Raw genomic sequence first — 25870 nt, forward strand, 5'->3', positions numbered from 1 at the left:
AGTGCAGAAAACTTGGATACCTCTATTCAACTTGCTGCAAACATATAGGTAATGAGCAGCGATAGGCACGAACTCAAAAATCTGTTATGGAGTCTGGGGTGGCCCCCAAATTGAACTGAACCCAAAGGCCCCAAACTGAATTAATGAGTTTAGATTCTCCTTCCTCCTAGTGGATTGCCCTGGAAGCGTTAAATAGCTCTCAAGGCAGGGGGGGGGGGGGCAAAACTGATGGATTTAATGGCCTGCAGCCATTTAAACCTAACAGCTGATAGGTGGACACACCTTGCTGTTAGGTTTATTTGGCTGCCAGCAGGTCCCCTGTCAAGCTGTGAGGCTGAAATGGCTGACAGCCGTTTCACCAGTTGATTTTATTTCTCCTTGCTCTATTCTGCTTTCTAAGGGAACTTGATCTCTGCTTGAATTTTTTGGTTACGTGCAGTCAGTATTACAAAGCTGAGGAACAAAACTAGATATTACCTAGGATTCTAGTCTTTGATTGTTTAATGATGATTATTAAAGACTCTGAAGACTTCATGTTTAATGTTGACCTCTGGTTGGAGCACAAATTCTTCTGCTCCCTGCAAGATCTATTGATCCAACCAGTTTCCCTTCCCTTGCTCCAGACAGGTGAAATGGCTAGCAAACTTTTCAGTGTAACAGGTCAGATGCAGACCTGCATGATTCAAGTTTAAATGGCCCAAGCAGCTGAACTGAACTGGACAAAAATCTGGTAAATGTTCAGACAAGGGGCTCTGAACCAGCTCAGGTTCATGCTGAATTTTGTCTTGTGAGCTGATTTATTCCCATTCATAGTCCTGATTTTTTAGGAAAAATAGGGGTTGGATTGCCAGGGATATTTCAATTGTTAAATATGTCCAAACCTCTCTGGCCTTTATCACTGTTTATTTTCAATTACATTTTCAACTTTATATGCATTATAGTTGCTGGTAGCAAACCAGTAAATGTTAGTTAATGGAATTTGCATTCTTGAATCTAGAAATCAATTTGCAAATAGCAAATGTTGCTATCTCGTTGGCAAACAGTGATAAACTCATCCAGCATGGTCTGGGATCTGCTACCCTTTTGTGCATCCTTAAGTCATCATTTAATTGCAGTATAGATACATTCCTAAAACAGAACTTTACCTTTTCAAGGTATGTGTAACTCCATGTTTTGCCATCCGCAAACACTCTAGAAACTATCCTACCCTGGCCATCATAATCCACCTTTTCACTTGTGGTACCACGCTGGATACTGCCAATTTGACCTGTAGATGAATAGGTAACGTTGACAGCCATCAGCTTGCTGCTTGGCAACCAGAGAGTTGGATGCCCTGATGAGTCATAGGCAATCCTCAACAGAAATTTACGATGGTCATCATAGATCTTTTCTGTCTTTGTCATCCGATCAAAGTCGACTGAAAGGAGGTTCCTGCCATTAACCTTTTATAAAACAAACAAGACAACAAAATAAATCATGTTGTTGGAACACCAGCACCTATTACTTCCTAATAGCAACAGCCAGTGTTTGAACATCATTGTTTAAACACCATTTAAAATGATTGATTTCCTTTGTCAGTAAATTAATTTAGCAACTTCTTGGTACAAGTCCGAGACATTAGATTAACTGCTGTTTTAAAAGGTTTCATTAAATAAAGATGTCTTGGCATTTACTCAAAACCTTTCCCATTAATTCCCAAGGAATTTAGTTAAATGTTAATATACTATAAAAATATATACATTGATAAGTTTCATAATAATAGTCAGCAAGATTTATGGTGGATACTACAGAGGGACAGGAACAATATCCATGTGGTGCCAAGTGTAGAAAAAAAATCAGAAGGCTGGTATGATGGAATGTGCTTTTTAAGAGCTTAGAAGTGATGTGCAAACACCTGAAGGACTGTGAAGGGTTAATTCCTCACTGAAACAGAGAGCCTTAAATGACAGGCTGCTCCAAACAATCTGATTGATTAGTATCAGTTGAACAGAGAGAGACTTTAGAACTCATTGCTGAGGAGAATTCACTTCAAATTCAGCCTTGACTGAGAGCAGTTTAACGCAGACTGGAGAACTGAAAACAGTAAGAACTGGGTAGTTAGACAGAGACTTCCATTCAGGTCAAGGAAAAGGGATAGATCTTAGGAAAGGGGATAAATCTTCTAGAGAGAGAAGGAATTTCCCTTCCCAGTCTAAACAGGATGATAGCTCTGTAGAATACAGAGACCCTTAAGAGTCAGTTAAAAACTCAAGATGAGTAATAATGTTTCACTAGAAGGAGGTTGGGTACCACAAAGAGTGAACTTGCCTTTTGGAAACCAAAAGACTCATGACGAGGTGACATGAACATCCTATCACACGCTTATGATGGCAGATGATGGCAGTGAAGGCAGCTAAACATGAGTTTTATTCTGCCTGCATTGCATCCATGAGCTCTCGCATGACTCAGTTATTTAGGTAGTTCAGGCTCTAACTAGCCTCAAGGAAGGGCACCAAAATTCTAGTCAACTGGAATTTGGCTGTGAGGCATTAGTGAGCTTTTTCATGGATAAAGCCTTGTCCACTGTCAGGACTAGGGTTGGGTGCTTCAGCCGCCTGAAGCAGTCAGGACCTTCCTTCCATGATTGATACAGCAAGGGAACTGAAGTCCCCTTGGCCATCTTGGGGGGATACATTTGATGGCTTCATGTGGCTCTCAGAGACTGAAGTAGACAAGTTCCTGGGGTCTGTGAGGGTGACCACATGCCCCCTTGATCCCTGTCCATCTTGGGTGCTCAAGATGAGCAACCAGCAGATAGCAGAACCTCTGGGAGAGATTGTCAGCTTCTCCCTGGCTACCAAGGTGTTCTCAGAGATGCTGAAGGGGACGGTGGTTTACCGTTTACTGAAGAAACCATCGCTGGATCTGTGGAATGAGGCCAGCTACTGCCAAGTCTTGCATATTGCATTTCTGGGTAAGGTGGCTGAAAGGTTTGCCACGGACCAGCTCCTGACATTCTTGGAGGAAACTTCAGCACTCAATCCATACCAGTCAAGCTTCCCTTCTGGCCACAGAATGGAGATGGTGCTGGTTACCTTGATGGATGATGTCTGGGGCCAGCTGGATCAAGGCAGTTTGGCTATCCTTGTATGATGTGGTTGACAATGAGCTGTTAACCGGCCATCTCGCCCGGGCCAGGACTCACTGGACTACCTTGCAGTGGCTGCGCTCCTTTCTCCGGAACCGGACACAGAGGATAGCAGTGGGGGAAGAGTTGTTGTATCCCTACCTATTCCTTTGTGGAGTACTTCATAGAGTGGTACTCTCCCCCATATTTTTTAACATCTTTTTGTGCCCTCTGGCCTAGCTGGTCCAGGGTTATGGGCTGGGATGTCATCAATATGTGGATGACACCCAGCTCTATCTTCTGATGGATGGCCACCTGTACCCCCCCCCCCCCAAGATACATTTGACAGATGTTTGAAAGCCATAGTTAAATGTTTGGAGTACAGTCAAATGAAACTCAACCCCTAAAAGATGGAGGTCCTATGGCTGGGCAGGAAGGCGGGAGATCAGGAAGTGTGCCTGCCCACATTGGCAGGGGTACAACTTAACATCTCCAAGTTCCTGGCCAAGGGGCCAGGAACTTGGGGGTGATTCTGGATGCTTCCCTCTCTATGGATGCCCAAGTCACGGGAGTAGCATGCATGGTGTTTTTCCACCTATGCCAAGCAAAGCTACTAGTACCCTATCTGTCATCAGATTTCTTGGCCACAGTGATCCATGCAACTGTCACCTCCAGACTAGACTTCTATAACTTGCTCTACGCTGGCCTATCCTTGTACCTGACCTGGAAATTGCAGCTGGTGCAAAATGCAGCTGCTAGGGTTCTGACAGGAACATCTTGGAGTGCCAGTGCTGAGGCAGCTTCACTGGTTGCCAGTTGTGTCCCAGATCAAGATCAAGGTTTTGGTTTTAACTTTTAAGGCCATTCATGGTTTGGGCTCCTCATATCTGCAGAACTGCCTTATGCCCCACACCTTATTACCTTATGCCCCACACAGGGCGCTACACTCTGTGGATATGAATCTGTTGGAGGTCTCCGGCCCAAGGGAAGTTCGCCTGACCTCGACCAGGTCCATGGCCTTTTTGGTCTTGGCCCTGATCTGGTGTAATGAGCTCTTGGGAGAGCTGAGGGCCCTGACATGGTTGTCTGAGTTCCACAGGGCCTACAAGATGGATCTCTTCCATCAGGTCTTTGGTTGAGGCCAATGTGGGTTAGATATGAGGCCCTCACTGGCTAGCCAGGTCATCAGCTGCCCTTGGAGGCACTGTTTTAGGGCCTGTTCTACTGGAGGGAGATGGGAATTTTTGCCACCTAGGGGGGTGAGTTTTTTATAGGGATTTTAATGTTGGGTTGATTATTGTTACCCACCATGAGCCACGATGTTGGGAATGGCAAGATGTTAATGGATAGATGAATGGGATCCATTGACTCCTTTCTACTAAGTGAGTAGTCTTTCTCTGGAGAAAGTCTCCTTCATCAGTGCCAAACTCCTGCTGTCTGATTAAGACACTTAAGCATAAAGAAGTTGATTGATCCAACCCACTGTGTTCATTTGTGCCAAGTGGACATCACAGAGAGAACAGCCAGTCATTTTTTTTTTTACTGCAAGGAATGAAGTTTTATCTTGAAGACTATTTTTCTGGTGTATTTTTTCTTTATGCATTTCCTCAGTTAGTTTACCTCTGCTTTCTGCTTTCATCTGTCTCTCCCTCCCCACTAATTCTGTAAAGGCGGAGTGACTTACAGAGTACTCAAAAGAGCAGGAATAGATTACTCTTTTGAGAACTGGATGGGTGGTGTTTCTGTTTTGTCAACTTTGGAATTATCGGAAGATACTACTTTCTTTAAGCCAGGTAATTTATGCTGTTAGATAGAGCTTGGCAACATTTGTAAAGACTGCTTGGCAGAAAGATTCCATAAATAAAATATTATATCCAATTGAGTAGCATTGAGCAATCATCAAAGGACTTGACATTCTCTGTCTATTGAAGCTACTTTTAGCATGACAGCACAAATGCATTTTCCTTGAGTGGGGGTAAGGTGCAGAGGGATGGATCTCCCTCCTGTTGTTTGAGAGCCAAGAAATAATTGCATTCCGACACTTGACTCTTTCTCTCATTCACTTTAGTTTTGGATTACTCTTTGGTCCAAGCTCTGTTCAGTTTGCTTGGGGACACAATACCTTACAGAGGTGCAGAGAAGAATAAAACAGAGCTCTGTCATTATTAGAACAAGCATTGTGTTTGCTGCCTTAAGAAACTGCTCTGCAAGTCCATGTGTAGGAGAATAACATTCTAAGTCCACTGAAGCCAAACTTCATCAGAAGATTGCATTGCTAGAAGTGTATGCCTCTTCCTACTGTGATCCATCTGACTAAAATTTGTTAGAGAAAGCAGCATCCAGGGTGATCTCTTATAGCTATACTAGTTCATCTCTAGGCAAAACTAAATGCATCAGCTAAAGTCAGAAAGCAGGGATTTGATCATGGTGACACACGCTCTTATTATTCCATGTTAAGCTCCAGTAATGCTCTTTGGAGCTGTCTTTGAAAACAGCAAAAACTGCAAGACTGCAAAGTGCAGCAGTTGTATACAGGGACTGTATCACTATGGTGCTTAAAAGATTGGCTCCCCCCCCCCCCCAAAAAAACCCCCAATTCAGAGTGCTGGTTCTTAACTTTAAGGTCCTAAATAGCATAGAGCCAGAATACATGAAGGACCACCTCCACTCATACTGACCGGAACCTCTTACTGATAGCAATCAGACACAGGGCTTTCCCAAGTGCAGTGCCTAATCTCTTGAATGCCCCCTCCCTTGAAGGTTGCTAGCCTTTTACACAGGCTTTTAAGAAGAGTTCCATCTTTTCTAGCAGTTGTTATGGTCTACTTCTAGCATAAATGCTGTTTGATGGATAGGCTGCATAACATTTTTAGGCTGTTTTTATGCCCCTGGCATGGTCTTGACTTGTTTTTATGATTTTTAAAAGTATTGATCATTTTATAGTGGTCATTTTTATGGTTTTACTGTATTGGTTTTATTTTGTGAGATGCCATGAGCATGTCTAAATAAATGAACAAACCAGGCAGAGATGTAATATATAGCCTTATCCAATGACGGGCCCTTTGGGCTCACAGGAAAATAATTTATTTTTAATTCATGTATTTCTGGCAGCTTTCTCGTGGCACCTTGGCACACAGTTTGAAGAATTACTGCTCAGTTATCTATGGGCCACAAGAAATTGGTTTGGGAACATGCATATATCTTGCTGTTAGACTTCTTGTCTGGTGTGGACATAAATACATAGGTCAATTAAAACCCTTGTGTGGTGTTTGGCCATGTAAATACTGTGTCTGTATTTTACTTTTATGTTTTAATGTGCACTTTTAAATGTATGTTGCTGTGATCTAAAATGTAGGCCTGTAGTGTAAGAAAGAGGGGGATGGATGGGTGAGTGGTTAAAATTGGATGATAGCTGTACCCTAGGGGAGTTAAGTGTTTGGTTCATAGACAGACTTGGTGCATTAGTGCTGAGGTATGTGTGTGTGCAGGAAAGAGCTTGAGTGATGTGCTACAGAGTGCTGTGAGAGAAATCTGTGTTGTGTGTGGAAGATATTAGCCTGGGTGGCCAGTTTGGAAGTTAAGCTGTGTAGAAGTTATTGGCCCAAGTGGCAAATGAGAAAATAAGCCTGTGTAGCTAAATATGCTTAAAGATCTTTAGTGAATGTATCTGAAACCATTAAGCTTATTAAGCATACTGAAACCATTGTTTTACTTAAACTGTATTCCTGTTCAAACTGCCCTGAGATGGCTTTGCTAAGAAGGCATGGTATAGAAATTGAATGAATGAATGAATGAATGAACAAACAACAACAATCATCCTGTTATCTGGGTCCAACTAAAAATTCTAAGGTGGCAATGAATATAGGGAAGGCAAAGAGGCTGCATAATGCTTCATCTCAGAACACTACAGAGAGGTGCCTTAACAGAGGTTACACATAAAGGGGTCACAGAGAAAGAGCAAAAACATAACACCCTGTATCAGTTAGATACTCTATTAATGAACAGGATGGTGATGGTGGGGGAACCATATATTTTCTAAGGTCACTGGTAAGGCTTTGAACCTTAATTTGGTTCTCTTTCCTTATAACGCCTACTGCCAAATCTAGGCAAATTAAATTTTTTTATACACACCCTGCCCTCCTGTTGCATCTCAGGGCACTTTACAGAAAACTTGGAAAACATAATACAAAAACATGGCTCAGTAATAACAGCAGGATAACAACAGCAGAAACGTAACATTTGGTGATAACAATTTTTTTCTTACTTAAATCATTAAAACACTGTGAATAAATGTCATTGCTAGGAACTATCCCTTTTAACTGTTTCAAAAAGGTTAAAAGTTAAAACCAAAGCTAAGATATGCCTTTAAACCACAAGACAGCAATTCAAATGTAAGATAGGATGAAGGGTAGACAACAAAGTCAGTAAATAGATAGCAAAAGCAACGGAGGAAAACAGGATCCCATGGACAAGATTTTGAGATGCATATTGTCATATGCCCATTAGACATATAGGTTGCCCCTGAAATATGTACTTTAAATCTGTTTTCAAATGCCAATGGCCATTCTACTTTCCTTTTATTTGAGGAGTCCTCTGAACATTTGCTAACGGAAAAGATTCTGGCATTTCTTATACTGCCATATCCTCCACAGTCCCATCTCAAACTAAAAATGCACCAGAGGTATTACTCACTCTGAGTTTTCGGCCAAACACATTGATTTTGCCTTGGGCTTGTTCTTTTCGGAACCTCCACTCCACTAAATTCTGACCATTTTCTCCAGGGAGAGTCATATTTCTTTTTGCCACTGTAGGATTGGCTGTGCCAGCTAAAACATGCGGTTCCGTTTGATAGTGTGTGTCCAGACCACTAGCATAAATAATTCTGAGGGACCCATCGTAACCAATCTGGTAGCTGTTTCTCAACTGATCTGAAAAGAGACAAACACATAGGATACATTGAGAATTCTGATTTCTCTTGTTTTAATATACGAACCATGTCATGAAGGAAAGTAATCCAGTGCATTCATTAACCACATAATTGGTTGCAAAATAAAAAGCATTTTTCAATAAAATCTGTCTTCCCCATCTGCAAAGCTGAGCACAAGGAGTTTTTTTTTTTTTGGTGGGGGTAATCTTCCCCAAGATTAAATGAAAGAAATAATACAAAAAGCTACTAATTGAATCAATGAAAACCTATTGGCATAAATTAAAACTCTATATTAGACTTGCAGTTGAGGTGAATTATCAGTTTTGAAAATAATGCATATCCTAAATTTAGCCAGTCTCTTTCAAATGGTGTTAACAACAAGCTGTGATATTATCCCCACAGCTCATCCTTAAGAGGATGATCAACCATCATATGTCACTACAACGGTCTGTGATTAGCTTTCTTCATTCTAGGGAGAGGGTTCTCATTAACTTCTGTTATAGTACCTTGGACCATTGTGTAGAAAGAATCAATTGATGAGAGGTTTGAAGTGATGCCGACATCTTCTTCTCTGCTAGATGATTCAATGTCAACTGTAATGGCTCTTTCCATTTCCCCATGGAGGTTGGTCACCACTCCAGTCGGAAATGTAACGTTGGTTAGCCGTCCTTCGCTGTCGTAGCTAAAACAGAAAAGAAGAAAATAAAACAGTAAGAATTGTCCCCCCCCTTAACCGACGAAAACTAACAGAATATATCAGATGTCAATATTGTTAAGGAATCCTTGGGTTTTCGTGCCTGAGTTATGCACAATGAAGACTTCAAACAAGCTTTGAAGTTATCGAAAGCCTGTTTAACATACAGGAGCCTCAGTGGAAGAGAAAACAGATGGATCTCCAGTTCTGCATATTATTCTTTGAAGTGAGACCAAATCCTGCTGCACATCTAATTTGCTGTTTCAAAGGGAACATGTTTGGTTGGGATAAATTGCTTCACATTCTGAACTTGCTTCCCATAATCAGGCAAGATTTAGTATACCCTTATGAGAATGTTATCTCAGGGGCTCTTGAGATTTTTAGTATGGGCCTTATCTTCCTGCAAAGAGATTGGACATCCTCCACTTATGCTCCTGATTGCATCACATTCGCTGTATTACAAGGATAAGCTATATTGGGAAGCATTGATTCTCTGCTGCTGTCCTGACACATAAGCTGGGGGAAAATATCAAAATAGACTGAAGTTTTAAGTATAAAAGAGTACCACTCAAACATATTTTTATCACTGTATAGTTTCACATATTTTAACACCTGTGTGGATAGGCAAATTCATGCAACATCATTCCATCAGGGCTAGTGATGGCTGCATCTATAAACCTGGAGGAGCTCCTAGGTAGCCAGGAAAATCTTAGTTCCTTGGGGTTAAAGATCCACAAAAAGTAAATGGCAATGTCTGTGCAGGCATTGCCCCCTCCAAAACCCTGCCAGGGTTGAGATGGCATATGGGGTTGCTGCAGCTATCCAAAATTGTACATGAAACTAGACTATGCCCAGTGAAATGGCTGCCAGCCATTTAAACCTAACAGCGAGGCAGGTCCACCTGTTACCTGTTAGGTTTAAATGGCTCTGAATTATGAAAACCATCTGTTTGTCCCGTCCCCCCCCCCAACTCAAAGCAAGGAAAGTGAAACAGAAGGGTTAACCTCTTTCACGCATCCCCCCTTCTCCCAGCTGTGGCAAGCTGTGGCCAAGAGAAATGGGGACTCAGACCCAGTTTGGGGGCCACTCTAAGCACCAAACCAAATCAGAATTTTTAGGTTGATGCCCATCCCTAACTCATAGACAGGGAAGGGGAAAATGGATTTTTCTGCTCTCCAGTGAGTCCCCACAGGTCTGTGCTTGTCACAGTAATTCTAAAAAAAAGTTGGGACAAATGCCTTCAGTTGTTAGATATACTCATTCAGTACACTTGACATTTCAGAAATACACAGGGACTGCCCAAAATCTTCTCTGCTAATCCAAATTTCACACTAGAAGTTAGTTTTAGTAGTTAAGTTCTAAAACCCAGCATCAATCTGTTTTTTAAAAGAACTTCCTTGTTATATTTCTAGTTGAGGATTTAATCCTGCAATTAGCCAATGCAGCTAATAAGTAGCTATGTCAGTGTTAGCATGGGAACTGGTGTGAGAGGATATTTCTTTCACAAACCATTTGCTGTACCATTCATACCAGCTGCCAAAGTTTTTGAAGAGCCTGAAAAGAGCAGACATTCAGAAAAACCAGGAAATGTTATTCCAGCAAATAAAAACTAAAGATTTAAAAGTGATGATATAGCCTCCCTGATACTACATTATGTTTCCAAAAAGCCTTCATTATCAAGTTGTCCTGATAAAAAAAGAAATGTTATTTCTGGAAACTTCTGCCTTCTCAGGAAACAGAAACCAGTTCTATGGCTATTCTTACAACATTCTCAATTAATCAAATGGCAGCATAATCTACTGAAATTGTTAAGAGACTTTCTAAGGCACCGTTCAGAGTTAAAAACATCTATTCCAGTTTTTCAAGGTTTAGTACTACCAGCATAGACAGTACTGAACACTGTATTGTACTTTGGCATTCCCTTCAATTTCTTATATCTTTTTACTGTGTAATGGTGTAGTGGTTAAGAGCAGTGGCTTCTAATCTGGAGAATCAGGTTTGATTCCCCACACTTCCTCCACATGCAGCCAGCAGCGGGACCTTGAGCTAGCCCAAATTCTGTTAGAACTCCTTCAATCTGAAGGACCCCGGGTAAATCCAGGGTCTGTGGTTGCATGCCAAGCTCAGAAGAAGAGCAGGAGCAGTGAGGCAGGACCCCCCCCCCCCCCCGGCAAGTAAATGAAACAACTAATATCTAATATGTTGGAGTAAAAACTTTGTTGGTTAAATCTTGCAGGAAGGGAAGGCAATTGTAAGGCATTTTGAGACTCCTTCCAGTACTGAAATCGGAGTATAAAAACCAACTCTTCTTCACACAAAAGTTCACCTTTTCACGAAAAATCATTTTTGCAAACTAGCTCTAAGAGTTGATGTGAAGGCTTTATGTACCAGTTTATCACATATTCCATTCCTCACTGGATTTTTCACTTTGATTTTTAATTTTCCATTACATGAAATTTAGGACAGATTGCAACTGCTACATATTAGATTCAATATTCTTCTGTATAGACTAACTTATCCCTCCCCTAAACAGCTTGAGTGTATAGAGAACAATTGACTGTTTATCAAAAAAAGGAGGGGGGCATTAGTTTCTTGAAATGTATTTGCAGTTGTTCTCAGAGGTAATGATGATCACCTTCTCAGAAATTTGACCTTCTGCTCCTTTTGCTGCTAGAATCCTTTCTTGTGATGCCTCTCCTCTAAGTTCTCACCTAGTTTTTTATCTCTCTACAGGGACACATATATTCTACAGGGTCTACAGGGACATTTAATCCTGTTCTTCACAATAGCTCATATAATAATTTTAACCTTGAAACCACAGGGTAAAAAAGATGTCTCCTACTTTAACAACCATGAAGCATATCCATTTTATGCCCACTCTTTGAATCCAAGTGCAGCTCCGCTTAAGCCAAAGTGGTTTCTTGTTTTTTTCTCAGATCCATCCTCATTTTGTTCTCCATTGCATCTTGTAATGTCTCACTATCAGCAGTCTCCATAAATTTCTGGAACCTCGTTAATTCCACAAACATGGGTTATGGAATCTTGGCTGGTCTTATATGCCTTTAGAACTCTATTGTGTCTCTAAGTCTCCAAATTTAATTTATTTAGATTAGATACCATTAATAACTATTTTTCTTCTGAAAAAGAAAAGACCTGATGATATCAAGTACTCTGCTGCCGTTATAATTTTTACCCCAATCTTTTTGATTTTGCATCATTTTTATCTGGACTTTTCTATGATCTTATTCTGCTCCTGATTGCTTGTTATTCATCTGGATTATGATCCTATCATGCTTTGTAGCACAATGTTTCACTTGTTCTGATAGGCTTTGTTAACTCAGAATGGTAATCAGTGCCAAGGCCGTCTCACCGCTGTACAGCTAGAATTTTCTGGACACAGTCTCATGTGGAATGGCAATTTTGGTTGAATTTCACATGGGCAGTAGCCAGTGCTTGGTCATTCATGCCACTTAAAGTTAGGGAACCATGACAGCCCCCAAGATGGGTGTGTCTCCTGAAAGCCCTCAGCCCAAACTCCCTTAAGGGATCCCCCAAGGATGGAGTAAATAGGCACACTGGCCAAATTCTCCCCAAAATGGATCTGTCCCCATACTGACATTTCACATGTGCCAACAAAGTTATGACAATGAATGCAGTAACAGCAAAACAACTATAATAATGTGAAAAGGAAGAGGGCAGGGTCGGTGAAGCCATGGAACAAGTGACTGTGCAGTTGCACCCCTTAAATCCCTGTGGCTAGCTAAGCCCCTGTACCCACTGGTTACATCATGCCTTGCCTGACTGGCCAGGCTGGGGGTGGGGAGGGAAGGATACACAGCTGTGGCAGCCTCACCAGCCATGACCCCACCATGTACCATGCCATACCTCCTGTCTCTCTGCAAAATAGGATCCCAGGTAAATCTGTGGTTGCATGCCAAGCTCAGAAGGAGAGGCAGGTGCAGTGAGGAAGACCCCCCCCCCCCGCAAGTAAATGAAACAACTAGATATATGTTGGCCAGAACTTTATTGTTTAAATCTCACAGAGCCTTGGCACATCATGGGCCAAATGCGTCTAGGAAATTTGCCAACGCACCTGCTGGCCTATGAGCAGACCAATCCCAGCCACCTGAAGAGAGGTCTCTTCCCTGCTACCTGAAGAGAGGGCACCATGACATCCCCTGAACTGGTTATGTCTCCTGCAAGCCCTCACCCCCAAATTTCTTACAGGAATCCCCAAGGATGGGACAACAGGCAGGCAGGCTGAATTCCCCCCCCGCCCCAATAGATACACTTCCAAGCTGACACTACCACAAGAGGCAGATGGGCCACAAGGGACTCACCTGACTCCTGCCCAATCTCCTAAAGCTGCAATCAAACTGAAGGCCATGACCAATACTATGCAGCCAAATGTCCTGACCCCTTTCCAGAAGGTATGACTCATCTGGCCTAGAAAATGCCTCCTGGTGAAAGGAAATATCCAGGTGGTGAATTAGGTGACACCTAATACTACGAGCAACTTGCCCACCAAACTTGTGACCTTCTGCCTGGCCACATCCACCTTGTCAGGGCAAAATGGCAGGGCAAGACCCCTTAAATCCCCATTGCTGGCTGGGCTCCCACCCCACTGGTCACATCAGGCCTTGCTTGACTGACGAGGCCAGGGAAGAGGGAAGGTTATGCAGCTGTGACAGCATCACCAGCCATGACCCTGCCAAACAAAGAGACCCCTACCATGCCTTCTGACTCCCTAAGGGCCTGTAAAAGAGGGCACTGGGTTAGTCCAGAGTCTGTTTCCTTGCAATGAAATGAAGCTTTTCCATGTTGAAAAGGGGATCTTTTCCTCTGTCCACCAAACAAGGTTACATTGAGGATCATGGAGCCTGCACAGACAAAAGCCATGTGGGATAGGGATTGTTGTAAGAAAGGGAATTAAACAAGATTGCCTGAAGCAGCTGGCTGTTTTCAACTCACTGTTCAAGTTACATAACTGTTCTCTGCCACTGAATTAATGCCATTTTCAAAGGGGAGATAATACTGAGACTTTTCAGACACAAAGATATTTGGTTGAAATATACTGAGACATCTGTGGCCTTGCTTTACACATTAGTTATTAATGTTTTTAATAGTCTCTGATAAACAAGGCATGGATATTTTCATACTCATAAATCTGACAGCAGGGGGAACAATGTGATTAATCTAATCAAAGAAATGAAGGTGAAGATCTTCAGTGTCTCCGTCTAGATTACCTGGATAGAAAATGGGTTAGACCCAGTGCAAAATTTCAGCGTGTGCTTAAAGCTCTTGCACAAATGGTAATGCAAAGAAAAGCTGTTTATGCTACGTGAAATGTATTGTATTTCCATTTGAGTTTCTGGTTCTGCAAGATGTTGTGCAACCAAGTTTCTAAGGGAAGAAAAAACTAAGCGCACTTATGTTTCTACCTGTGCTGGAACCTAGTTCTTTTAGGGATCTTTTAGGGTAGTCCTTTCATAGAATCATAGAATAATAGAGGTGGAAGGTACCTCATGGGTCATCTAGTTCATCCCCATGCACTATGCAGGACACTCACATCCCAATCGCTCATCTACTGTAACCTGCCACCTCTTTGCCTTCACAGAATCAGCCTCTCCGTCAGATGACTATCTAGCCTCTGTTTAAAAATTCCCAAAGATGGAGAACCAACCACCTCCTGAGGAAGCCTGTTCCACTGAGAAACTGCTCTAACTGTCAGGAACTTCTTCCGGATGTTTAGACGGAATTTCTTTTGAATTAATTTCATCCCATTTATTCTGGTCTGTCCCTCTGGGGCCAGAAAGAACAATTCTGCTCCATCCTCCATATGGCACCCTTTTAAATACTTGAAGATGGTTATCAGATCCCCTCTCAGTCGTCTCCTCTCTAGGCTAAACAGACCAAGCTTCTCCAACCTTTCTTCATATGTCTTGGTCTCCCCATCTTATATTGGTGTATTTGGTTTTTCTTATCGAAATGCAGAACTTTACATTTGCCCCTATTGATCATTTTATTCAGTTTAGCCCACTTCTCGAGCCTATCAAGATCATCCTGTACTCTGTTGCTGTCTTCAGTTGTGTTTGTTACCCCTCCTAGTTTAGTATCGTCTGCAAATTTAATAAGTATCCCCTCTAATGCCTCATCCAAATCATTTATAAATATGTTGAACAACACAGGCCCCAGGACAGATCCTTGGGGGAACTCCACTTGTCACTCTTTTTCAAGAAGATGCTGAACCATTATCAAGTACCCAGGGTTTCAGGAAACCCTGGTTGAGCAAACCTGGTATATACAAAGATATTTCCACCTTTAGAAAACTGGTGGAAAGCATAAAAAAGGGGAAACTATAGTTCACGTTTGCACAGTCTGTACTCGCTTCATGTTGACATGTATTGAAAAATCTATCATAATGTGGCTATTAAAATAATTCATCATGCCGCTTAGAGCCATTAAACTAAAATTTGCATATATATCAATTAGCATGTTTAATAGAAAAAAATTACCAAAGTATTTCCCTAGAGTTACTCAGCCTCTAAATTTGTTATTTCAATTACTCCCAACTTAAAAGAAAAATGTAGGCTGAATTTCAGCCCCCTACCTCTGAACTTTTACACGTTACCAATTCAGCCAGTCAGTTCAGGCCCTGAGACTACACTTCTAAAAAGTTATGGCTCAAAGTGACTGTGATTAGTAATAATCACATCAACTTTTTAAGATTAGATGTATCAATCTTTCAATTTACATCGGCCTCATTGCGGCATTCTTGATTCTAAACAGGCTGCACAAACCAAAATTAATCGTCCCAGCAAAATTATCTTTCATTTCAGTTTTTAGCTATGGAATAAAGAATATCCCATATGACTTAAAATAAAAATAAAACCAACAGCAATTACCAAAAAGGCAAACAAGACAGACTGCATGATTCCCAAATGGATTGAATACACAGTGAGAATATGATCTAGAATGTCCTGGGTTCAAGTCACAATATATCCAGGAATTGACGTGCTGGTAAAGGGCTATTTTCTTTGTTTCAGAGTATTTCCACACCCTTTAAAAATAGTGAGATACTATTTTTAGCAGAGAAAAAGTAAAGGGGCCGGGAGGCACAATTATATGTAGCATTACGCCACTCAGCTGGCATAACGCTATTGTTAACGATGTGCGGAAATGCCCCCTTTATCCACCTGTCACATCCCCGCTGCCTCCTCCTGAGTTGCCAGAGCAACAGGACCCAGCAGCTGACTCAGATCGGGCTGAAGAATCAGGGGAGTCTGATCAGGGGAGGAGGACGCTGGGGAGGGCTACTCCAGCCAGGAGAGGTCACTGACACAGCAACAACAGTCTGCATTGGACTCCAAAGAATCGCCCCAACGGCTTAGGCGACGCCATCGGGTGGGGTTGGCAGAACGCCGAAGGAGCCGGAGGCTGCAGGCGAGCTGTCAAAGGACATGGGGCCCAGCTGGAAGCAGTTCGGGGGAGGACGAAGTGAGTCCTCCCCCAGAGGCAGTGAATTAGCTGGGCTGCATTTAAGACAAACAGCAATAGACTGCTGAGTGGATGCAATTTTATGCAGACCCTCCAGATCGGTTCTGAATTCCTGCATTTCGTTCTGACTCCCTTCGGCTCCTGAGACCCCTGGCATCAGATTGACTACTCTTCTTGGACATCTGACTGACGATTACTGGCTTCCCTTGGCTCCTCTGACCCCCAGCAGCAGTTCTGACAACGCACGGACTCTGACCCTTGCTCTGTTTCGACTACTATCTGTATTGCCCCTGCACTGTGCTGATTTAACTCCTGGCGACACGGACTAGACTTGACCTTGTTCCGGCTAGGCTGTGCAGCCCCGGCTCCTCTGGCACAGCGGCCACTGGGCGTGTCCAGTTAGGACAGCATACCACCTTACTTGCCATATGGAGATATGCCTCTTGTGAAATATATATTCATAAAGGATCTAGCATATTATAATGGAATGATTCAGGCAGCATATTTATACTGTAATCCATTGTACAGTATTTTATGTATTACTGTTACAACTTTTGCCTTCCAAACCATTGACTGCACTGCTCATGGCATATCACGTTATATTTTAGTTTGCACTGCTTTCTGATTTTGTAATTATTCTGTCTGACTATAGTATTGTATCGTTCTCTTTGGGACTCAGCAAAAAAGGTGGACTATAAAGTAAGTAAATAAATATGTTTCCTGGAGTGTTTCAATAAACAAGTTTTTTAGCATTTTTGGAAATATTGCTCACTTTTTGTTGTTGTTGTTTATTTTGGAAAATGGCAATGCCTATATCTTTCTGAATAACTTCACTGGCCTATGTCACAAGAGTAACGCTTCCTCTGAGTATATAGGTGAACCACTGAAGACTTGAAATGATGCAAATAATGTTGAATGTTATTAAAAATAAGCATACCTCGTGTATTTTTATTGTTCTGTGATTTGGGGAGCCACTGTGCACATTAGGTCAGGATTTCTGTTTTATTTATATTAGAAGAGATTGTGCTTTCTCTTTGGCCTTTGATAGGACAGCAGATAAGAGAGCCTACATTTTAACCATAGATACTTAGGTGTTCGGTACATAAATGGGATAATGGTGGTAGTGCTACAAACTGTATACCTGCACAGGTGAGAAATGTACTTGCAGCTGAAACATTTTTCAGTAGCCCTTGATGTTATCGAGACAAATCTTTTAGTAACAAAGTGGATTAGGTATTCTTCTATTCAATTCTTCAGGCTTTACCAACCTGTCCACTCATTTTTTTCGTTTTGATATTAGCTGAACTATCCCCATCTTTTAAAATTACTAATATTTTAGTAATGGTACTATTATTCATATTTGTTAATAATTATTAGAGGACGGTTTTATTATTACACCTCTGGGAATCTTTTAAAATATTTTTACAGGGAGACTGAGGGGGGGATTGAGAGAGTGGTTGTTAGTATTACATCAATTTAGGGGGGGGGGGAAACCTGGAAATGATGTCACATTTGTTTAGGAATCTCTTGAAACTCTATGGTTTCTCTTCCAGCAAGTGCCATAACACCATTGGTTGACACCCATTTTTTTAAAATTGTTTTCCCCTCACATTCAGAGAAGTGGTGAGAAATGCCAGTTGGGCTGGAGAATCCCTCCATGCCCCCACTGGGAGGCTGACAACCTTCCTTGTGTGCATACATGTTTTAAAAACTTAAGAATGCATATTACAGGTCTGCTCAATGCTATTATACCAGCCATTGTCATAAGGAATCAGGGAGAAAGCTATGATTTTTGCTTCCATTTTTTCACACTGATGCCTATAGCACTTTTAATACATTTCCTTTAAACATGTTAACTTTTGTTCTCTAAGTAGGAATGCTCTCAAAAAGAACATATGTGGCAGTGTTCATTATCAGACTCATGATACTTGCTCTATAATTCTGTTTTATCACAATTCTGAGCAAAACTGCAATGTTATGGCACATGGAGTATACCACAGATGTACAAGATCACAACATGAGTGCATATGAAAATAATTTATAAACCTTTGATCCTTCTTAGGGTGAAGGAAAATAAGTGTGTTTGTTTATTGTATTTTATTCACATGCTTATGGAACAAATGTGTGTTTTGGTATCGCTGAAGCTGTGATAGGTTTGCCGTCACTTCTTTAGTACACACAAACAGTTCACTCTTCTTTTAGAATTAGCTGGAGGCTAGGTCACTACAGCAGTAGGAATGAAAAGGGAAAAGAAATAGCAGCATAATGCAACAAGCCATGAGACCAAATGCCATTTCGCTGTGGGATCTTCAAGTTTATTCTTATGAATACACCAGTCAAAACATAATTAAGAAAGGGCAAATTTGCCTCAAAAGATTCAGGCGAGATGTACCAATGTTTTCAGTGAGAACATGTGTGTGAATAAAGCAAGAAAGAACTGCGCCAAAAGTAGAGGAAAAAAAGGTTTTGTTCACTCCTGATTAATGTTGCCATTGGAGCCATGTGAAGTTATTTAGCAATAGAGCATAGGGTAGCACCTTCCTTTGAATCTTGTATCACGGTGAAGAATGTGTAGGAACTCAAGAAAGACTTAAGAATATTAATGGGAACGTATCATGCATCTAACCTGGCAGGCAGCCATTACGTGGAATCTTTTACTTAGAATTTCAGTTTTTAAAAAGCAGTTGGCATTCTTCAGCATCATAAAAACTTTGCAAATGGAAAGGAAAGGCTGTTAATCTGCCAGGGCACAGAGATAACACTTCTACAATAATTTACTAATCTCCTAAATGTGCATTTAAACTTTATTGGTATAAAAAGGGAACGGAAAAGAAGTATGATCATATCAGTGTGGGGAGAAAGGGGCCCAGTAAAGAAGGAAAGCAAAAGGGTACAGTCAAGCCACATTGGCATGTTGAGTGTGAAAGCCAGACTGTGAGATATTTGATGCCACCCCTAACAGCGAGTACTACAATAAAGGAGATTGGGCTTTGAGGAAAGGTAACAAGGACATTCCCATTTCTCTATTACACTCGAAATTTCTGCCATGAAGAAAGCGAAGGAAAAATGACCAGAATTTGGCCATTTCCAGGAGTGTGGCTTGTTAGGCAACATCTCTGAATGTTGGTTTGCTGCAAGCAAATTCTGTGACACCAAGATATGCTTCCTCCATTCTCTCATTAAGACTCCAGAGTAGTCTCAAAGAAAAGTGACAGCATGGAATACAACAGTGGTCCCCAATCTTTTTATCACTGGGGACCGGTCAACGCCTGACAATTTTACTGAGGCCCGGGGGGGGGGAGCTAGTCTTTTGCTGAGGGACTTCCCCGCTGCCTGATCCCCTGCTCCACTTGGTTTCCTGCCGGCGCCCCTGATTTCCCGCTGTTCGCTGGTGGGTGCTGCCAGCAGCAGCTGCACAGTGCCACACTGAGGGGGAGCCCCAGCCATGGTGGCCTCCAGAGAGCACCAAAGGTGAGCCGGCAGCAGAGTGGCGGGGCAGCCCCTAAGGCAGCACCCGGGGAGTAGGATAAAGAGAAGCCATGGCCTGGTACCCACTGATCCATGGACCGGTACCAGTCACCGGATCGGGGGTTGGGGACAGCTGGAATACAACACAGATTGGATTAATTAAAAAAAACAAACTTTTGCACAGGGTTTTCTACATATTCATGTATTCTAACCTTTTCCCTCTTTTCAGCCTTGGATTTACTTTTCAGATCAAAGAGGGAATGCTGAGCGTCCCATTCTGCTCTGAAAGAGACATGACAGAACAACAGACATTCAAAGAGCTATTTGTTTCCTCACTTTTCTACACCTGCATGTTGCTCTTGCAATAATTTAAGAGTGGAAAATATTTAATTTGTAGTAAGACAGATTCAGGTGGATGGTTCTGTTGGTCTGAAGCAGCAGAACAAAGTGGCACCTTTAAGACCAATAAGGTTTTATTCATGCACACAAAAGCCTTTTTAGTAAGTTATTCTACTGTGCCCACTTAACTGGCTACCTATTCCTGTATTATTAGATTGGCAGCTTCCAACCAGGAAACAGTGCCTGGAGAAACAACTCCCAGGCATTAAGTTACCTCTTCCCTCTCTCTTGCAGTAATAATCTAACTTGCTCTCCTCTTCTTTGCCTGCTAGAGCAAGGAAAACTAGTTGTGCCCCACAGCAGGCATGAGGGCAGGTGAAATGACTGCTGCACCACAGAAATACTCACACTGTTGTTGCATTCTTTGCTCCAGTTCTGAATAAAACAGCATTTTCTCCATGTCACAGGCTGACAACAGTCATCATTTGAAAATTACTCATCAAATGCAAATTTCTTATAGCCTTACGCCCATGACTAATCAGGAATGGTAACTACAAACGCTGTCACACAAAAGGTTCCTACTGATTATTCCTCGAACTTTCCTGAGATGTGAGGTTCAAACAAAATGTTCAAAATGTGCCCTGGAAAGGGAGGGGGGAGCACAGACTGAAGGCAAAAGTATATTTCAAAGTCCAGAGGCCCTTTCAGATGAATTCCCTCTGGCATATTCCTCTGATATATTGAAAGGGATGATTCTGTTGATCATACCCTTGGTAGTGTTACTGCTCTGGCATTATGACACCCTGGAGATTTCTGTATGCCAGAGAAATACCCAACTCCTCTGCATTTATAATGGAAGCTTTGTAATTGTGCTTAGATCCTTTCAAGAGGAGGCAAGTAGTAAAAGTTTCTGGATGAAAGTTATAGTGATTCTTTTTTAAAGGAACCATTAGGGCTGCAAGATGTCCTAGAGTTCAAGGGGACATATTTTATCTCAGAGCCCCAATCACAGAAACATACATGGAGTAGATAAAATACTATTGGAAGTGTCTACTTTCAAACTTTTATCTGAAAATCTAAGTAGTGATCACACATTATGATGGCTGAGATCCAGCCATCTTTTGCAGTCAGTTTCATCCAGTTGTCCTCCTTACTACACATAAAATGAATCACGCTGTAAAAACAAGCTGTCTTTTCAGGTGCCTTTAATGGGCTGAATTCTTATTTTAGAACACAAATTCATGAAATCAGCATATTACAAGGAACACAATACTTTATTTTTGTCTGTTGGTTAGTGTGATGGACACCACTTTGAAAGTGAGGTTCCAAGTGAAACTGCAACAGTAAATGAAGGGTTAAACATCTTCAAGAGGCAGAAACAGCCTGAGCACTCTAACTGGCCACCTACAGCTGAGAGGGATTTGATATAGAGCAGGGGTCATCAACCCCCGGTCCATGGCCCGGTGGCGGGCCGCAAAGGCCACGGTACCGGGCCGCCGCCAGCCACGCCTGCCTTCCCCCGCTGGCAGCAAGAAGGAAGGGAAGAGGCAGGCGCAGCCGCCGGCATGGCGGTGACGCAAATGCACATGCGCGGTGTTGCCGCGCATGCGCGTTAGCACCCCCTAGTGGTGAAAACGCACATGCACAGTTGCCGCGCATGCACGCTAGCGCCACCTGGTGGCGAGAACACGCATGTGCGGCAATTGCGTGTGCGCGTTGTCGCAACACCCGGGCCATCGGCTCTTCCCTCACTCCGGAGGCGGTCCCTGACCTGTGAAAGGTTGGGGACCGCTAATATAGGGAGCTGCCTGTAAGAACCTGCATTAGCTGACCATCTGATCTGAGGAGAAAGCTGATGTACACAGTATCTGGAGAACTGGAGCAGATATTTGGCAGTGGGAATTTGGGCAATGAGGTGATATTCCTACTTCAGCCCAAATTAGAAGTAGAATTCTTCTAAGGAGAGAAGGAATATTCCTGCCCAGTTAGAAAAGAGGAAATCAGGTGCAAAGATTTCCTCAGACTTGTGTAATAGTCAGAGAGATACTGGTTTCTTCTAGGAAGGAAAAGTAGTAGCAAAGGGTTCTAGAAATTAGGTGAGTTCAGTGGCACTCACAAAGTCAAAAGAAAAGCAGATGTGTTTTGGGATAAACACAGTAATGAGGCCTCTTAAAATAAAGAAAACTTAAATACTTAAACAGAATATCAAAAACACTCCAAAGCCTGTAACAAAGAACTTTAGGCTGTAAAATAACTGATGTGTATATTATAAAGCTTGAATTCCTCCTTCTACCTACTCTGTTCCTCTTTGTAAAATAAAATCTATTTATTTGTTGTTTAAAATGCCACAGTGTCATTCTGACTAAGGCTAACGAGAACTCGTTGGGTGCTTTGGCGTCCGAAGTGGCCATTCGTGCCCAAAGCAGCCAGCGCTGCAGGGGGTGGGGGGGTGGAGGGAAGGCACAGGCGCTGGTGCGCCGGACAGCACACGCACGTGGGAGCAGAGTTCTGCGCCTGCATGCGTGTGCCATTCAGTGCACCAGCACCTCCCCCCCCGCAGTGCTGGTTGCTTTGGGCGTGAACGGCTGCTTCAGACGCCGAAGTGCCCAACCCTACTCTATATGTTCCCCAAAAGTGTCAAGGCTGAATTAAAGCCAAAAGATCTGTCAGTGACAGGGTGGGATAGTGAGTTTTCATTTTTTTTATAAGCACACTACAAGGACAGGTCAGTCTGTGAGGGAACAACATTTATTTTTGGAGGGGAAAATTTACCTCAAAATGGAGACGTGTGTTTGGGGGTCCATTCAGATTAACTAATCTGAAAATGTTGTTATCTACTAATAGGCAAAAGTCTCAGTTATATGCATATGCCTTCACCATACCATTATTTTAGGGAGAAATGAATGCCTCATCCAGGTTACACTGTATTTGATTGCAGAATGCATCTGTTACTTCAGCTAGATTCCTGCCCCTACCCCAGGCTTGGGAAGAGGTTATACCTCAGTGGTAGAGCATTTTCTTTGCATAAATGAAGTCCCAAGTTTAATCCCTGACACTTCCAATTAAAATGACCAATGATGATATCCTGAAAAAACCCTGCAAGTCAGAACAGAGGAAAATGACCATGACTGACCAATGGTCAGATTCAGTGGGAAGCTGAGCATAGATTCAAAAAACATTTAAAGAAAGATGGTTCAATCGTGGTCAGATGTCACTTTGATAGTACGTAGCAGAATTTGTAAGACTCCAAAAACATTCCTATTTTGTATGTTATTTTGTATGTTATGACTAAAAAGGTTGTGAAGCTGCAAAGATTTACATGACATCATAGATAGCACCTTGGTGTTGATGCTGCTTTCTGGTGAGTGGAATCCCTAGCTCAGTGGTTCTCAACCTTCCTAATGCCGCAACCCTTTAATACAGTTTGTCATGTTGTGGTGATCCCCAACCATAAAATTATGCAAGTGTTCTTTCACAGAAATTAAAATGAAACTGACCAATGGCATGAAGATCCATTGTTCATGATTGTATATAAATTGGTGGGTCCCTTCAGGAGGAGCGGCAACAGTGGTTGGCGCCCCCCCCCCCCCGGCCAAGCTGCTTGCCCTGCCATGGCCCAAAGGGATCCCGACCCCCAGGTTGAGAACCGCTGCCCCAGCTGATGCTCCAGCTTTGTGGCATCCCTTCTGTCAAAGGACATTTAACAGCGGAGAGGCAGTACAAGATTGCTCTCACTTCTCTGCTGTTTGTCAAGCAGACTTATGCAGTTCCTTATACATTTAAAGGGAGTATGGAAGTTAGCCCAATGAGCAGCTAGTTGCAGCTGGCCTCTCTTGCAACCCAAACCAACTCTGTGTGGTCTTCTCTGGCCTTTCTGTCTGAGAGTCAGGAGAGGACAGTCCAGCTGCGATTGGCTGTGCATGTGGGGAGCCAACTGACCCCTTCAGGTGAAGCTCTGTGCTGCCTTCTACTGCCGCCTGGTTAAAATCAGGTAGCAGGAGAGGCAGCCCAGTCCGGATCAGCTGTGCCTGTGAGGAGCTACTTGCTCCCTGCAGGCTGAATTCTGCATTGCCTTTTCTTGTCATCTGATTTAAACCAGGTGGCAGAACAGGGCAGCCCAGCTGAAATGGCTGTGCCTGTGGGGAGCATATGGCTTTTTGCAGGCACAGCCCTGCACTGCCTTCTCCTGCTGCTTGGTTTAAAACTGGTGGCAGAAGGCAGTCTAGCTGGGGATCAACTGTGCCCACAGGGAACTGATTGTTCTCTGCCAGCCCAGCTCTGCCCTGCCTTCTGCTGCTCAGTTTGAACCAGGCTGCAGGAGAGGCTAAACCAGCCCCAGGATTGGGTGGTATTCTTTTTACTGGCATTTTTTTAAAATTCAGGTCTATGGAGCCCAACATAGTTTGGGATTTAAAAAATATCCCAAATCCGAATACCATATCGATATTGGGATCTGGGATTTTTCAGGAATTGCAAATTATTTTCAGGTCCCATAGACACAAACAACAAACAAACAAGCTACACACACACACACACATTAAAAATGCACACCCCTAGTTGGCTGTATTGTGGGGAACAGTATGATTGTTGTAATTCCAAAGGTCCCCCGCTCAGTCACCAGTGAAGAAAAAGGCCCATGGTTATGAACTGGATACATCAGTTCATAACGGTAATACATTCAGTAATTATGAAGCATGTATGTATGTATGTATGTATGTATGTATGTATGTATGTATGTATGTATGTATGTATGTATGTATGTATGTATGTATTTAGATTTCTATACTGCCCATTTCTTTGTAGCTCTGGGCATGCTAAATGTGTCATGTACCACATTAGTGAAATAATTTCCCTTCTTTTGCATATGTGCAATAATGTCATAACATCATGCCATTGTAAAAAAAAGGCTGGATGTATCAGGAACAGCAAGGTTGCTGCCATTACAAAGGTCCCTTGCTCCTCCTTAGTTGCCAACTAAAATGGCCGGTGAAGAATCCCACAAAATCGTAATGAAAATTGTATTTTGCTCACAATTGTCAGACTGGATACAACAGTTCATAACAGTGTTATTCAACAGTTCTGAAGCACGTGAAATGGAAACACTGCACATGCTGAGTTTTTATTATTATCAAATCAATTATTTAATTCCATTATTTTTAGATGTTTAAAAGATTGAATTGTTGTCAAAAACACACAAGGAACTATAGGGGGAGAGAAGGAGGGGAGGGAGAATGAAGAAACAGTGAGGTGGCATACCCCATACCAAAAAAAAAAAGAAAAGAAAAAAGAAAAGGAACTTCATGGTGGGGTAATTCTAGTTATTTATTTTTGTATTTATATACCCCCCCTCCCCAGGCTCAAGGCCGTTGCATGGAGAAAGCTACAATAAACCTCACTGCTCATTTTGACCCTGAATTATAATGCAGCAATATTATTAAATTTTTAAAAGTCAATATTGTAACACAATAAAAGCTACACTTTAAAAATCAGTCTGTTGTTTGGGGGATTTGGAGAGGCAGGGAATGCATGCTGATGCCACAAAAGGGTGGCAGAAAACAAAATTTGATTTCAGGATTACATAAAGGAAAAATAAGTTTATCTGGAAAACAGGGTAATGGAGCACTAAATTAGGAGCTACTCTGGTGATGCTAAAATTGTGCTCAAAGTTTTACAAACACTGATGATTTAAGTACGCCGATGCAGTGGTTTCCATGTATGCGGAAATGTTCTGACTTTAAGCTGATGCAATTTTAACCATGTTATATGATACCAGCCACCTGGCAAAAGCATGATGTGAGACACAATTTCAAAGTTAATTTCCTACCTAGAAGATAAATCC

General features: G+C 42.2%; 1 protein-coding gene and 1 long non-coding RNA gene across 29 annotated transcripts in view; one reads left to right on the plus strand and one right to left on the minus strand.

Moving 5' to 3' along the window:
* Nucleotides 1-25870, plus strand: part of LOC143820004 (uncharacterized) — a 135695-nt gene that overhangs the window by 36244 nt on the left and 73581 nt on the right. The window lies entirely within an intron of this gene.
* The window catches only part of TENM3 (teneurin transmembrane protein 3), a 1688047-nt gene that overhangs the window by 10602 nt on the left and 1651575 nt on the right, over nucleotides 1-25870 (minus strand). For all 28 annotated transcript variants that reach the window (XM_077302333.1, XM_077302335.1, XM_077302356.1 and 25 more), the window contains 3 exons: nucleotides 8540-8715; nucleotides 7799-8034; nucleotides 1146-1442 (listed from right to left, as the gene is read on the minus strand). In XM_077302333.1, the coding sequence (XP_077158448.1) occupies nucleotides 1146-1442; nucleotides 7799-8034; nucleotides 8540-8715 (709 nt within the window). The remainder of the gene's footprint in view (nucleotides 1-1145; nucleotides 1443-7798; nucleotides 8035-8539; nucleotides 8716-25870) is intronic.

This window comes from Paroedura picta, chromosome 10, assembly GCF_049243985.1.
Source record: "Paroedura picta isolate Pp20150507F chromosome 10, Ppicta_v3.0, whole genome shotgun sequence".
Lineage (NCBI taxonomy): Eukaryota > Metazoa > Chordata > Lepidosauria > Squamata > Gekkonidae > Paroedura > Paroedura picta.